Source organism: Homalodisca vitripennis, chromosome 1, assembly GCF_021130785.1.
Source record: "Homalodisca vitripennis isolate AUS2020 chromosome 1, UT_GWSS_2.1, whole genome shotgun sequence".
Lineage (NCBI taxonomy): Eukaryota > Metazoa > Arthropoda > Insecta > Hemiptera > Cicadellidae > Homalodisca > Homalodisca vitripennis.
This window is the reverse complement of record NC_060207.1, coordinates 187,670,748-187,687,100: the sequence shown is the minus strand read 5'-3', so window position 1 is coordinate 187,687,100 and position 16,353 is coordinate 187,670,748. Positions and strand designations below refer to the sequence as shown.

Genomic DNA, 16,353 nt, shown 5'->3' with positions numbered 1-16,353 from the left:
GAGAAAATTGATGGCTACAGTTTTTTGGGATGCTAAGGGCATCTTGCTCTTTGAATTTATAGAACGTGGTACGACCATTACAGCTGTAGCTTACTGTGAAACCTTAAAACGGCTACGACGAGCGATTCAAAACAAGCGTCGTGGTCTTCTGACAACTGGTGTTGTGTTTGTCCCGCCCTCATACAGCTCAAAGAACAACAGAACTTTTGGAAAAGTTCAAATGGGACGTTTTTGACCACCCCCCCTATAGCCCGGACTTGGCTCCCAGTGATTTCCATCTTTTCCCGTACATGAAGCGGTGGCTTGCATCTCAGAGGTTTGCGAGTGATGATGAAGAGCTTAAAAACGCTGTGACAGGTTGGCTACGTTCTCAGGCGGCAGATTTTTTTAAAGACGGAATTTCAAAAACTGTTAAAAGATATGATAAGTGCTTGAATTTGTATGGCGAATATGTAGAAAAATAGAGAAAAGCTGTAGTTTTAACATTTATATAATAAACTTTTTGTATCTCAACTGGTTTATTTTTTTATTCCAAAACGGAGGTTACTTTGTGGACGACCCTCGTAGTACAGTCACAGGCATCGGTCAGAGTGCATTCTGGCCCAAACTCGTTCACTGACCAAACGGCATGATTGAGCCCCGTCTCGATCCACGGTCAAAGGTCAGGCCGACTACATCCTACCCACTGACCGACCCGATCACAGTGGCGGTCACATGCCACAAGATCATATCACAACCACCGTAACAAACTGTATTGAATGAGTAAAGAACGCCACAAGTACATTATTATGTGCAAAAATCTTTATTTTGTGAAGGAAGTACAAGAAATTAATAAAATTGTGCAATTAGAACTTGTGTGAACTAAAATAGCTTGTACACTGAAATGAAAACAAGATTCTTTAAAATATGAAAACCAAGCATAAAAATATAACAATTTTATTACAAAGGATACAGTTAATTTTTAACAAAATAGACATTTTGTAAATTTTCGAAATAATTTTTCAACAAGGCTTCGTTATATAAAATATATTAGATACACATACAAAGTGACACTGCCTTCTTAAATAAATTACAAAAATGTAGAAAACATTTGAAAAAACTAACTGATTGACATTAACATTAACATTGGCAATATCGTATAAAATTTATTCACATTTCTTGTTGATAAAAATAAAGTTTAATATATCTTAATCACTAAAATGTTTTATGATAAACACACCTAGTTTCCATGTCAAAATAAAAATATGTACAGTTTGTCCAGCATAATGTAATTAAAATTCAACCATCACCCATGTGTTCATCTATGCCGTCACTCTCCGTGACCAGGGCTCTCTCAAGGATCACTCGGCCCTCCTTGTAGCGTTGGTTCTCTTCTGTGGCGAACTCATAGATCCAGCCAAGCTTGGCATCACAGTTCTTACAGGAGACATCCCGCACCATGTGACGTCCCGTCAGCATCACTCTATCTTGTACCTCACTGTGACACAAGGGGAGGTATCAGTTCCAAGCAATAAAAAATAAGCTCTGGAAAGTGGTTTATACTTAGACGCTGTAAAGTATACTCCCTTGGAGGGTTCACTCAGGGTTTATGTGTCAGTAGAACTGACAATAAGATCAAAAACTGATACTATTGAGTACATTTGGGCAAACACATGCTACGCCTATCTGTTTGATCTGTTACACTTGATGGATGCGTAAAGGTAATTGCTCATCACATACAAAGGTGGAACATTTCCTGCCTGTCTGATTTTGATTTAAGATTTATTTTTTCTTAAAGTTGGTTGCTACAAAACAAAACCAAATTTTAGTTTGTTTATTAAACAGTGAAAATAAAATGATAATGACAAAAAGTATTTCCAATCTGTATTGCACATTAGAAACCTTGCATCAGCAGTATAACTATTAAAAAGGGAAGTATTTCTAATGAAGTAGTTACTATAATTAATTACATAGCAATAAGAATTTGTGAAATTGCTACCTCATAAATAAATTCTAACATTGAATAAATATTTTAAAAAATATACATTTAAAGAATATCCACTGTCAATCCTTGGACTGCCACAAAGCATTGTCTGCATCCCACCCAATCAGTGAGTCACAACACTCTGTTTCGTATGTTATTACATGTGTATGTATTACATTTCACTATGACTACAGTCTTGAGCTAAGAGTTTGCAGAAACTTAGCCAATCTCTCCAGAGAATATCACACAAAGTTTTTGATGTTGAACCTACGAGTAATACTGAGATAAAATACTGGTTTAAGCAATTCAGGATTGTCACACTGGAGACTGACCCATGATCTGGCTGGCCTGCAACAGCCAGAAATCTAAAAACGGTGGTCAAAACTTTATGTATAATTTCACAAACTGCAGATTTTGGGAAGTCAAGCTCTTCTTCCAACTCCTGTGCTATCAATCAACATTCATTTAAACCTTTAAGCTCTTTGCTCAAGACGTTCAGTCATAGTGAAACATGACCCAAGCACATGAAATAACATACAAAGCAGATAATTGACTCACTGACTGAGCAGAGCTTTGAAAATTCCTGGTAGCAGACTTGAAACAGTCTCCTCAACCCCATAACTAATCTGAAACTGTCAGTCGTGTAATAATCGGGCCAGCATTTAGGAGGTCATATACTACTCTTACTGGCAACATAAAATAACTAATACTACTTGTCTTTCATGTTTTACTGGCCAAAAAGACTGTTCATTTATAAGAGATTTTTAGAATACCTACCAAAACCTTTACATAAACAAAATTAACTTTTGTACAGAATTTTTGATAAAGATCACAATCCTAGTAGTATTAAAGAAAACATTGACACTCTTCATTTGTACAGGAAAAGTAGAATATTATTACACTTGAGGAATTTTAAAAGATCTAATCTCAAAAACTGAGGATGAATATACATTAAATAAGAAGTTGAATTGCAGTAACACGATTTTCAACACCTTGATAAAAGCATGATCAGGGCAGTGGTTCAAAGACAGTGTGACAACACAGCAGAGGTCAAAGTTCAAAAATAATAGGAATGAGTACCAAGACTTTGACAGCCAGTAAGTACAGGTTGCACCTCGTAATGTGCTTGTGATCACTTTTAAAAATCCTACTAGTTTTGTTGTCCATCATTGTATCGATTAAGTATTGTATTTTGCTTAGTTTTAATCATGTTTAACAACACCATGAGGAGTACTAATCTTGTACATCATCTTATGATTGTCACACTGAAATCGAAACCGGTCATGCTCATTGTCATTGACAGTGGTGACTTACTTACTTCACTATGTATAAATATATGTAATTAGACAAAAATACATTATATAAATACTAGCTCGTAAAGCCATGCGATTAAATACAGTCCAATTTTTCAGTCCAGCCATTAACACATAATAAATTATAAATTAAGGTGTTACAATGGTCATTGTTTAGTTAACCCAGTAATAGTTGATGATTTCTTTCCGCATTCTCTTCATACTGTTGAGTTTTTATTTCTTCAGGTAATTGTTAAGAAATTTGGCACCAGTGTAAGAAGGCTGTTCTTCAAAAAGAATAGGTAGTATAAAATGTTTTTTTCTGTTGTAGTGATGGACCTTAGGTTTCTATCTTAGGCTGTATTCTAAGTGCCTGGCTTGAATAAGTGCCCAACCAAGGTGAGTGACAGGAGTCTCTAGGGGCATGGCTGCAAATATAAGTATGGCTTTTGCAGTAAAGAACACTGTGTACCGTATTTGTTTTGGGAAAGTTTCTCCATACAGATATCCCATTCATCAATTGTGATTTGAAAAGTGTGAAGTATCCTGTTCTTGCTACATCATATTAGCTAGAGATATGTCTAAAGCATATACAGAACTGAATTTTATTTGATTTTGTCACAAATATTGTCTATATGGTTTGTCCAAATTAGTTTTGTGTGTCTTGTTAACTCTATGTATTTAGCTTGCGTAACTTATAACTTCAAGAAGTTTAGATACTTCATCACTTTTCTGCCAAATGCAAGCTGTTCACTCTAGTTCTCATTTGATACAAGGTAGTTTTTGTTACAGTATTTTTACGTCATAGTAAAGGCAATGAAATATTGTATTTCTAGCTCAGTTGGCTGTTAGTGTTTTAGTAGTAGGACAGTACCATTACCATACAGCAGTGTTTTACCATAGCCAATTAGGAAGTTTGTAAGATCACTAGTAAAGATGTATAAAATGGATCCCAATACTGACCCTTCCAGGATATCTAATTTTATTGGTAATGGTTTTGATGTTGTAGACTGTGTTACCAAACAATGGTTGTTGTAATTTTAACTGCTTGTGTTTTACATGTTATTTAGCTTTAAACTAACTTCTTATAGTACCTCTTACTGCAATTGATACCAGTTTATTTAGCAACATCTTGTAGTTGATAAAATCAAAAGCCTTAATGAAATCTAAAATGAGTACAATGGTTGTGACTACATTTTTTATGACTTGTATGAGGTAGTCAATGCCAATATACAGTACTGATTGATTTACAACCAGGGATCCATGTTGTTCTTTTGATAATATATGATCTCTTGAGATATACTCTAAAAGTATTTAAAGGGCAACTTTTTCAATAACTCCTGAGAAAGTGAAGAGCAATGAAATCGGCCTAAAATCCTTAGTTTATGTTGGATGCCTTTGAATTTAGGATAAACTTTGTCTATTTTGAAGTGGGATGTAAATAATACTTGTGAGAGAGATTTGTTTATTATATTCATTAGTGGTCTTATTAGTCCACTTTCACATGGTTTCAATACTCTTCATAAGACTTCATCATAAAGGATTACGTTTTTTTGACGATTTGGTTGACTTAAAGACATGTTGATGATAATATTCTCTTAACATTACCTACATCAAAAGGCTTCCTTTAATATTTGGATCAGGTAGTATTCTAAGGGCTGGTTTAACAAACAAAAATTTTCCGCTACATGAGCGAAATAGTCATTTAACGCCTCTACTACCTCCATAGGGATATATTATATGGGTTAACACTAGTGACTGAAAAGACTGAGTTGGTTCTGCTCACGTGGAAAAGAATTCCTACAGCCATTCAATTCCAAGTAGGAAGAGTTGAAATACATACAAAGCCTGTTGTGAAGTACCTCGGTATGTACCTGAATAACAAGCTCTCATTTTGAAAATATATCTGGTACTTATAAGAAAAAGCTACCAAGGTAACAGCAGTATTGAGCAGACTTATGGTAAATATTGGGGGGCTGACCGAAGGGCAAAGCCGACTCTTGATGTTGATTACCAATTCCAACCTACTCTATGGATGTGATGTTCGGGCCGACACTATAGAGAAAGGAGAGTATCGAAAGAGAATGGTTTTCTATTGTATTAAATCATAGCAACAATATGTTTATACAAAACTGTTGTGTGCCAATTTTCAAAAAAATACATTAAATAAGTTATTTTTTGACAAAGTATAATAAAATTTTGTCAGTTTGTAGATAATTGTATGGGCTTCAAGAGAATGTAGTCATAATTAGCCCAAAGTTGTTGATCATTCTGGGGCTCGAGAGTATGTCTCCGAGCTTGAAGGTGACTTTTGATAAACTTGAGTTTCAGTTCTCTTTCACTCCAGTGACAGAGACAGATGTGTTAAACGCTATTATAAGGATGTCCAGCAATGCAGATGGGGCCGATGGCATTCCTATAAGATTAACAAAAGATACTCTTCCAGTCACTCTTCTAACTATCACCGCTATTTTCAATAAATCTCTGGCTACTTCAATGTTCCCATTGACATGGAAGTCTACTTTAGTTTGCCCACTTCAGAGGTGTTCCTCTCCACAATATCCTTCACAATTCAGACCATAAGTATACTCCCTGCTTTATCAAAGTATTTGAAGCGGATTTTTCATCAGCAATTTTCACTATATCTTGAAAGTAATAACATTTTATCAAATTTTCAATCTGGTTTTTGCTCCAACCACAGCACTACTACTGCACTTCTAAAAATAGTTATGATATAGCTTTTGACTGTGTTTATTATACCCTTCTCCTCATCAAACTTAGGAAGGATGGTTTCTCTGATGGTAGTGTCAAGTGGGTTGAGTCTTATCTTTCAGGATGGTGCCAGTGTATCAGGTTGGGTGAGAAGCAGTCGAGATGGAGACCAGTCAATCGTTGAGTTCCACAGAATTCAGTCCTTGGGTCACTTCTATTTTCATTGTACATCGGTGACATTACTACTCAAATTACTCATTCCAATTTTCACTAATATGGAGATGACTTACAAATATATCACCACTTTTCTATAAGAGAACTGCAAACTTGTGTGACTCATGAATTCCAATATTGATGCTGTTACTCACTGGAGTTGGAAACATGGGCTCAAATTAAACGTAGACAAAACTCAGTGTATTATGATAGGTCATTCAAAGCTTGTTCGTAAAATTGACTTTACTACAGCTCCCAAGTTAACACTAAATGATCAGGAGCTAGAATACTCTGAGAAAGTAAAAAATCTAGGACTTATTATTGACAAACACTTAAGATGGACTGAACAAGCTTCCTTGATATATAATAGGGTCTTTGCCGGTGTTCACAGCCTCAAGCGGCTGGTTTCATATATACCACAGCAAGTTAAAATAATGCTGAAAAAGACTCTTGTACTGCCTCACTTCTACTACTGTGACATAGTCATTAATGACACGACTGTGGAGCTTTCAAATAAACTCCAGCGTGCTCAGTACTTTTGCATTAGGCTCATTTTCAATATCAGACGTGATAATCACGTAACACCCTACTTCAAACAATTATCTATCTTAAAATTACAAGATCTTCAAGACTATCACTCAGTCATTCTGTTGAACGCTCTTTTAAATACAAATTGTCCCAGTTATCTATCAAACAACTTTCAATTTATGTCTGAAATAAGTGAACGAAGTACAAGGGGGGATACATCCTTACTAACTATCCCAATTCATCGGACAACTACCTTTAGTAAGTCGTTTCTGCCTGTCGATTGTGGAATGCTTTACCTGTAAACATCAGAGCCATCGATAAGTGCGCTCGCTTTGGGGCGGAGGTCAGGGCCTATGTGCTCAGGGCTCAGGGGGTATAGCGGTTGGCGGATTTAGAGTGTGGTACTTAGGGTAATGGAATGCAAGTTGAATGAATGCGAGTGTGTCTTGCAATAGTAGTGTAAATATATATATATATATATATATATACACAGGATCTGTATAATAAGTAACCGGACTGAGCCTGTCCCGCTCCGTCAAAGCGTCTGCTAACCGGTATCTGGTGCTGTAGTGGTGGTGGGGGGTCTAGTGAAAGGGAACCGGGCTGCAGCAGTTGCCTCCAAGCGCTTGGAGAGTTAGTATCGAGCGAGAGCGGAGTGCATGTTCAGTTACCCCGTCGGAGTGAAAATGGAGAGTACGATCGAGCAACGTTTTAGCATTAACCCTAGATTACAAATCATTCGTAAAATTTATGACACGGCCTATCGAAAACAATAGAATTTGGGTAGTGTGGCTTCGGAGCGCCACCCCCCTCCCCCTACCTTCCTAAAGATGCCAGTCAAGGTCAGTGTCTGTCTGTCAGTCGCCTGCGGCACGTTGTTCTATGCGTTTCTAGCATTGCGTCGTCATTTTTACGAAGGTTTTGTGAATGCGTGACTTTTTTTTGCTGAGGCAACTTTTAGTTTTTATGTGAATATTTTACTATAGGAGCTCATATACCAGTGATTTATTACCGGAAGTGTATATAATAGTTATATCTGATACTTAGTGTGTGTGTGTGAAAGTGTAAATTTTAGCAATTATTATTTTGTGAGAATGAATGACGACGAGGGAGCCAGGATTAGACAATTACTGGACGAGACTTTGTCAGAGGATGATATAGTTCACGAAAATAGTGAGGATGAAGAGGACCATTTAGAAATAGATGTATTTGAGGATACAGACGTTACAGATGCTGACCCAAATTTTGAAGTAAACAAGCAGAGTGATGTTTCGGATGATGATGAAGATGATGACTTTTCTCATAGGAGGCAACGAAAAAGGCAACGACTTGACTACAATATACTACCATGTACATCAACACCACGAACTGTCACACAACTAGCCTCCACACCACGACCTGCCTCAGCACCAGCCGCCACACCACAAGCTGTCACGCCACCAGCCGCCACACCACGAGCTGTTACACCACAAGGCACCACACCACGAGCTGTTACACCACAGGACACTACATCACAAGCTGTCACGCCACCAGCAGCCACACCACCGGCTAGAGGTACAGATGAACCTGACACTTACCTTTACAAACTTAGAACTAATGTAGTTCGAGCAAAAAATGGCCATGTTTGGAGTACTAAACCAAGACAGGGGAGTATTCGAAATCCAGCAAGAAATATTGTTCTTTCCAGGAGAGGAGTAGTTGGTACAGCACGGGATGCTATCACTGCTCGTGAATGTTTCGAACTTATTATAAATGAAGCTATTCTAAATAAGATTATTCTTCACACAAATAACCAAATAACTCGTGTAAGAGTAAATTATGCAAATCTGACCGCTACACATTCTCTCTTGACAATTGATGAACTGTGGGCGTTTATAGGAATTTTAGTAAACTCTGCAGCATGCAAAGATAACCACTTAACAACAAGAGAACTCTTTGATAATGAATGGAGTGGTTGTCGATACAAGTGTGTGATGAACAGTGAACGTTTTGAGTTCATTTTGAACTGCCTTCGTTTCGACGATAGAGAAACGCGTTTGGAGCGTCAACGAGGTGATCCGTTTGCGCCCATACGAGAGTTATGGGATGATTTTGTTCTAAACTGTAAGACGAAATATAGACCAGGCTCGTACGTAACTGTTGACGAACAGTTATTGGGATTCAGGGGAAAATGTCCCTTTAGAATGTACATCCAAACAAACCTTCCAAGTATGGAATAAAAATAGTTATGGCATGTGATACAACCACTAAATACATGATCAATGGAATTCCCTATGTTGATAAAAAAACTCAAACCGGAGGGCAACCACTTGCAGAATTCTTTGTAAAAGAAATTACGAGACCAATTCATGGTACAAACAGAAGTGTCACTATGAACAATTGGTTCACTAGTGTCAACCTGGCCGAAGATTTGCTAAGAGAACCATACAACTTGACCTTAGTCGGTACCATACGTGCAAACAGAAAAGGTGTCCCTTCCGAACTGATGAACAAAAAGGAAAGACCTGTGAACACTTCGCTATTTTTGTTTGATAGGGAAAAAACACTTGTGTCGTACAAACCAAAAAAGAACAAAGTCGTTCTCCTCCTCTCAACCATGCATGAAGGTAACCATATCAACGACGAAACACATAAGCCAGATATAATTCATACTTACAATGAAACGAAAGGAGGAGTCGATGCCATGGACCAATTGTGTAACAACATGTCATGCAGTAGGAAGACCCAACGCTGGCCATTAGCTGTGTTCTTTGGCATATTGAACATTAGCTTTGTAAATTCATATGTGATATATTGCACAAACAATCTTGAAAAAGGAAATCAACCTGCCAATAGAAGAACCTTCATGAAAGAACTATTTATGGACCTTAGTAGACCTCACATGCAGAACCGCCTCCAGATACCGAGCCTTAGACGAGGACTGCGCACGATGATTTGTCGCGTTCTAGGAATCCCTGACAATCCCGGCGCTGCCCCACCTCCAGGTAAGAGGAAAGTGTGTTTCTATTGTCCCTCTAACCTAAGGCGAATGACAACAACGTATTGTAAGCATTGCCGCCACCCTATCTGTGCCCAACACAAAACTACAACTTGTATTTCATGTGATGAAGGACAATGAACAATTGTACGGCCTCGTAAAGTACAGTAACTTTGTGGTTCTACCTAATGATGATTTTTTTACCCAATACTGATTGTATTATCTTTTTTTATAAGTATTTATAGTAAACTTTTGTATTTACATAATTTTTTGAACAAATAAAATAATTATCTCACATTTTTATTCTTTTTTCAAAACCCTCATTTTTCTTGTTCAAATTTAACACATATTCAAAATATGTGTATAGGAATACTATATAAGATTTATTAAGCACAAGTATTAATCAATTCGTCTCATATAATACAGAGAATGTAATACGTACCTTTAAAACTACTTAATTAGTGTAACAGTATGAGAAAAATAATAACAAAGCTAGTCGTAAATTTTACGAAGGTTTTGTGAACATGTGACTCCAAAACAGGTTATGTAATCTAGGGTTAAATTTTGTGTCAAACTCAAGAAAACGGCCACGGAAACTCTTCAAATGATTCAAGAGGCTTACGGTGAGGATGCTCTGTCCAGAACTCAGGTGTTTCAGTGGCACAAAAATTTCCAGGAGGGCCGCGATGACGTCCATGACAAACAGTGCGTCGGTCCTCCATCGACGAGTCACACGGACACAATTGTGCAAAAAGTGCGTGTTGTGTTGAACAGTGATCGTCGTCTGAGCATTCGGGCTATCGCAGATGAGGTCGGAATTGATAAGATGACCGTTCAAAACATTATTAAGAACAATCTGGGCATGAGGAAGATCTGCGCGAAGCTGGTACCCAAACACCTGACTGATGAGCAAAAGAAGTGTGTTGCTGTCGCTTCGGAAATCCTTGATCGACTGCAAACCGAACCAGAGTTTTTCAACCACGTTATTACAGGAGACGAGACGTGGGTTTTTGAATACGATCCTGAGATGAAGCGGCAGAGTTCGGAGTGGCACACACCACGACCAAAAAAAAGCGCATGAGCAAATCGAAGGTGAAGTCGATGCTCATTGCTTTCTTTGACGTGAAAGGCATTGTTCACAAAGAGTTTGTGCCACCCGGTCAAACTGTAAACGGCCAGTACTACAGAGAAGTGCTCCGTCGACTAACCGCCCGGGTTCACCGAGTCCATCCGGAGATTGCCGATTCGTGGATTCTCCATCACGACAATGCACCATCGCACACCTGCCTGCTCGTCACCGAACAGTTGGCAAAACAGTCGAGGGCAACGTTGCCACAGCCTCCTTACAGCCCGAATATGGCACCATCGGACTTCTTTCTGTTCCCCAAGATCAAGAGACACCTTAAGGGGACGCGGTTCGGGGCTCTGGAAAACGTTCAACCTCGTGCTACGACGAGGGCTCTACACAACATCGAGGTTGCCGACTTCCAGGGAGCGTTTAGGGATTGGAAAATACGGTATCAGCGTGTTATCGACTCCAATGGGGACTACTTTGAAGATTTCTAAAGAAAAATTGTACATATTTTGCCAATAAAAAATTTCCTGAAGTCAGTCCGGTTACTTATTATACAGACCCTATATATATATATATATATATATATATATATATATATATATATATATATATATATATAACTATATATATAACTGTATATATATATATATATATATAATTAATGTAAGTATATATATATAAAGTTACATTAATTATTGATTCTTGTTTTGTAAACTAAGGTTCATGTAATATATATAATTTAAATAAATGAATTTATTTTTAGTTATAAATTTATACATGTTAGTTTAATTTTTAATGAGGTTAAGTGGTAGAGAGGACTTTATAGTCCTAACTTCATCTCTAATAAAGACATTTTTCAATTCATTTCATTTCATTTTCTATAACACTTGTATGGAAAGAGTAAAAATCACCCAATAATAGTCTGCCACAACTGCCAGTTTACGTTAGAATGGTATTAGTTATGAAATGGTGTGACTGATACTTCTGTCAGTAGACGCTGAACTGTCAGAGGGACAATTCTGTCCAAAGATTTTATATACTTAACCAGTAATACGATCTCTCATCCAGCAGGGTTCACTTCTGGCTGGTTTATACCTTCCAATTAAACCCACCACTGGGCACAACAAAAACGGATGTGTCACTTAAATCTGGACAACCTTATGGATGTCCAGGAGCGGCACATCACTAACCGCAAATGTCGATATTCTGGGGTTCATGGGCAATTCGATAAGTCTAGTCTACTGTGGGAGATGACTGTTGTACTTGGTGGGGTTTGTTCCCTACCTCAGAGGATCTTGTTAGCCTAATATGAAATCTGTTTAGTAGGTAAATAAAAAAGACAAATAAAAATAAAGCTTATGAAAGGAGCAAACCATGATGTCTAGATCAATAATGTCTTCAGTATTACCTCCTGAGGATAGTTTATCAATTAAGAAGTCCGTGTAAGCATGAGCACTAAAAATGTGTTTAACAATTTACCTAATGAGTTTGCACTAACCTGTAGTTAAGATTGACCACCTTATTGAAGAGAAAAGCTCTCCCAGTAGCACCAGTGAACCTTGTGCTTATCAATTCACTTCTGTTTGTTAGAACAATGTCACATGACGCGCAGTGAAACAAACGGGACCCTCCAATGTGCTCCAAAAAAATTCGCCCCATTTCTGGAATACCCTAAATAACAAAACATATATATATTTTAAATGTTAGTGAATCAATCGTGTCCAAAATTTCTGCTCAAAACAACTTATTTTGAATCTCTTCAGTTAGTCCTGCCTAATCTGCAAACATACTAGGTACCCTATGTAGAAACTGTATTTATCCATGTTTTGAAAAGAAGTAAAATTATCTGCAAATTATAATGCATGTCAAGTTACTAAATAGCACAAAAAGTGTTAAAAACAGGGTAGTACAATATGCTAAAGATTTAGCAGAATACATTATTGTATATGAACTCTGCTCAAACATATATAAAGTGTCAAAAATATCCCCAGACAGTAAAATATTTTTGAAATGTTTAAGATAGAGCTACAAAACTTGGTACAGACTTACTGCAATTGAGATTTCAAAATAGTTTTAATTTTTTCACCCTCCAAGCGTCCAACATCAATACTTTTGATAGTGAAGGAAACAGGATTTTTCCAGACATTTGCCATCGTTCAGTGAAACAAGAAATCAGTAACACTACGTTTCGAGATCTGCAATCTGATCTCTTCTTCAGGTAAAGAACTAACCTAATACATAATTACAAACTAGGTTAAAATAAACAAATCTTTATTTCTAAATTAAGACATTTATTTTCTTAACTCCACTGTCAAGATTTATTATTAATTTTACAAGGAGAGTCTCAAGGGTTAAATGTGATGATCTAATCACTTTTAATTCATAACCATTAACTTTGGCCTGTTTTATTGATTTGCCATAACCCTAAAAAATTTAATAGTTGTGCTCTAAAACATAATTACTGTTCCCGTGAAAGGTTTCATATTTAACTTATGTAACTAAATATTTATAAGACATAGGCCTAGTAAAAAATATAGATTAATCTGTTGGCATATAACTAAAGAACTAACCTAAACAAATTCTAAATCTTATTTTTTTCTTATTTCACGTTTACAGTACTCTTAGCAAGTGTCACAACTTTATCTTAAATCAACGTGATGAATATTATATCCACTAAAATAATTTATTCTCTCTTCAAATAATTCTATTCAACAGTGCAAGTCTATTCTGACATGTCAAGAAATTTAACTATACCTATCAATCTCGAAAAAATCAGTCTGTCTAAGCAAAGCAAATGCCACGACAATCAAGTTCACAGATCACTCAAAGTATAGACTTTTACTAACTGTACAGAGTAAAGTAAAGATAGATATTATTTCATAACCAAGGGTAAAGATCATACAGAGCTTATACGTAACGTAATATGATCGGGTGAATTGAAACTTAATTTAACTATTTTTCTTCATACTCAACAATAATGATGACTTTCATGTTTTCCGAAAGGAACTATTCTATCTTGTTCACTTTTCTTTATCTTTATCCTTTCAATAACCTCTTTGGAAGTTATTGATGTTCAACATCTGTTACTTGCTGCAGACGCAAAGATGTACACTGATCTGCAAAATCATCAAAACTGTAAAATTCTTAAACTATGCCTTTATCACATTGAGCAATAGTGTAAAAATAATTTAAAGACAATTAACTCAACAAAATTTTGTGTAATTAATTTTTAGCAAGGAATAAACCCAATCATTTGGAATTACGGACTAGACAAGATTGAGAGGATAACTGCAATCAAGAGTATTGGAGTAATCTTGTCATCTAACTTTGGATTTCATATGCACATTGATTACGTTTGTAAGAAGCCTTATCAATTGCTGAGTCTTATTACCAGGGCACCTATAAATGGATTTGGTTTAGAAGCATTAAAATGTTAAATACACTTCCTCAGTCAGACCCTTTATGTAGTATTGCAGTGTTGTAGCTACAATCTCTACATCAAACTGGCCTCATTGACCGCTTAGAGACGGCTCAAAGGTAATTCATTCGTATTGTTGGAGCTAAAATAGGTCATAACTCGTATTTTAATTTACCTGTTGAAGATGTAGCAGTTTGTCCAAGATCACCATACTTTATGAGGAGTATGGCTGACGGTCTTTTCCCGGAAAAGCTTCTTGCAAGCGAGATTGGCTGCCCTATCTACTCCGCCTAAAAATTTTTCGGATACAGGCAGTAACCCGCGCTCAGGATCTATTCCACTGACAACAATATACTTGTAAAGCGGTGTGGTATATGATTTTTGTTTCAGCATGTGCTGTGGTAAGTGTGAGAATTTACTTCAGCAGAGAGCAAAATCTGGTATTCTCCCCTCCCTTTTCCTTTTCCTCCACACTGTCCACTAGACAGTAAACATAAAAATCCGAGCTTTTAGAAATGTTTCCCTTTATTTAACTTCTTCAGTACAATATGCACTACCGACCATAAGTTGTTACATGTTGACCTTCTTATTGATAATTATTATTATATTTCCCTGTTGTGTTTTGTTCTTGTTCAACCTTACTAGACCTTACGTATTGTCAATTTGGGAATGCCTTAGTATTAGTTAAAACATTTTCTTATCATATTCAGCATGGGATATAGTAGCATGTTAATTATCTAAATTTTTATGCATGTTAATTTCTTTTTAGTAAATTATGAGGTATTATCTACAATGTAAACCCTAAAAAGTAGTATAATGCTGTTGCATGTTCTGTTGTTAGTTACTGTTACGCTCGCCTACTACATTTAATTTGTTAATTCTTGTTATTACTTTATATATTATTGATCCGTCACACGTGTAAATCTTAGATAACAATAAATTGTCCAAACTTAATTAATGGCTTACTATAGCATGCTGAATAACGGATTTTTATTTGTTATGTTTATTTTATAATTGCTCAAATTAATGCTCTAAAATAATGTTAATATTTCACTTATACCATTTATATACGCAGCCAATGTCACTAAATATTAATATTGATAACAATGAAAATAAATTGCATAAACTTGTATTCTCTTAGCTAAACCTTCAACAATAAAAGTACCGGTAGCATACAAGGTTTGTCACAGTTGATCCTTCCGCAAGAATGGTATATTGTGGGACTGATAACAGATCCCAGAAAGTAGCACAGCTATAATCTCTGATAACATTAGATTTTCAAAAATTTGATCCATAAATGTTTTAAAGAAAAAAAGGTCAATTATTGCTCATCCTTTGATAGTTAAAAAAAAACTTCAGGATACACACCTTTATTACGTAGAGGTTGCAGAGGGGTTGCAGTGTAGAAGCAAAGACGTAATTACTTTTGGTAAAGTCAACACAAAAAATATTTAATGAATTTTAAGGAAGTAATTGGGATTCAGATGATAGTCTATGAGGTAAATTCAAGAGAGGAAGCTAAGAAGCCTTCTGGTGATATAGACATTTCATTTTTTACCGTGCAATGTAGACCAAATTTCTTGGGAATTTGTCATAATCATAAATAAATCCCATAATTGTATAACAATATGCAGTGAACACCTGGAAATCCTTAATGCTGTTGATAAATATAATGCCTTCGTACTTCACAGTGATATATTTTAGAACATTTTAGAAACTAGAAATTAAGGTCTATAACAGTATTGAGTAATTTGGATGTGTATGTACTCTGCTGAAGATATCAACAGCTCTTTGTTCTATTATTTGCAATCTGATGTACTATTAAAAAGATGATTATCTTAGATCTGAAATGTTACTTTATTTATGATAATGTTAATATAGAGGCTTTAGATGTCAATGAGAGTGTCTAAAACGTTAAAACCTGAAATTTTTCTGACAGTACAGAATACAGATTATTTTCATGAACAACCATTGTCACATTTAATGATACAAATTCGATCTATCGAACTTTTTTCATCCATGTAATAGAGTTTACCAAAATATAAGCTTCAAAATTTGTCGTATATCTTGTAATTAATTGTTAAAAAGCTTGGCTGAAATCTAAGTATACTCAATAATTGTGATTCAGTGCAATATTTAGTTTATTGGCTGAAATTACGTTCCATGGCCAACAGC

At 36.1% G+C, this 16,353-nt stretch overlaps 1 protein-coding gene across 2 annotated transcripts; it reads right to left on the bottom strand.

The window, feature by feature from the left end:
• Positions 1-786: 786 nt before the first annotated feature.
• LOC124352919 (protein yippee-like 5) lies at positions 787-13,631 on the bottom strand. 2 transcript variants are annotated; one of them, XM_046802646.1, is made up of 3 exons: positions 13,515-13,631; positions 12,259-12,431; positions 787-1,477 (listed from the first exon to the last, which is right to left on the bottom strand). In XM_046802646.1, exons 2-3 carry the CDS (start codon positions 12,417-12,419, stop codon positions 1,279-1,281), a joined length of 360 nt encoding a protein of 119 aa, XP_046658602.1. In that variant the 5' UTR covers positions 12,420-12,431; positions 13,515-13,631; the 3' UTR covers positions 787-1,278. The 2 variants fall into 2 exon arrangements, with proteins under 2 accessions (XP_046658602.1, XP_046658601.1); XM_046802645.1 differs by lacking the exon at positions 13,515-13,631 and adding an exon at positions 13,331-13,508.
• Between the last annotated feature and the right edge of the window lie 2,722 nt (positions 13,632-16,353).

Bases quoted from the DNA above. Each gene is read 5' to 3' on its own strand.
- LOC124352919 (XM_046802646.1), bottom strand. From the start codon at position 12,419: ATGGGGCGAATTTTTTTGGAGCACATTGGAGGGTCCCGTTTGTTTCAC. The intron at 1,478-12,258 runs GTTAGTGCAAAC...CTTGTGTCACAG, and splicing joins GTGGTCAATCTTAACTACAG to TGAGGTACAAGATAGAGTGA.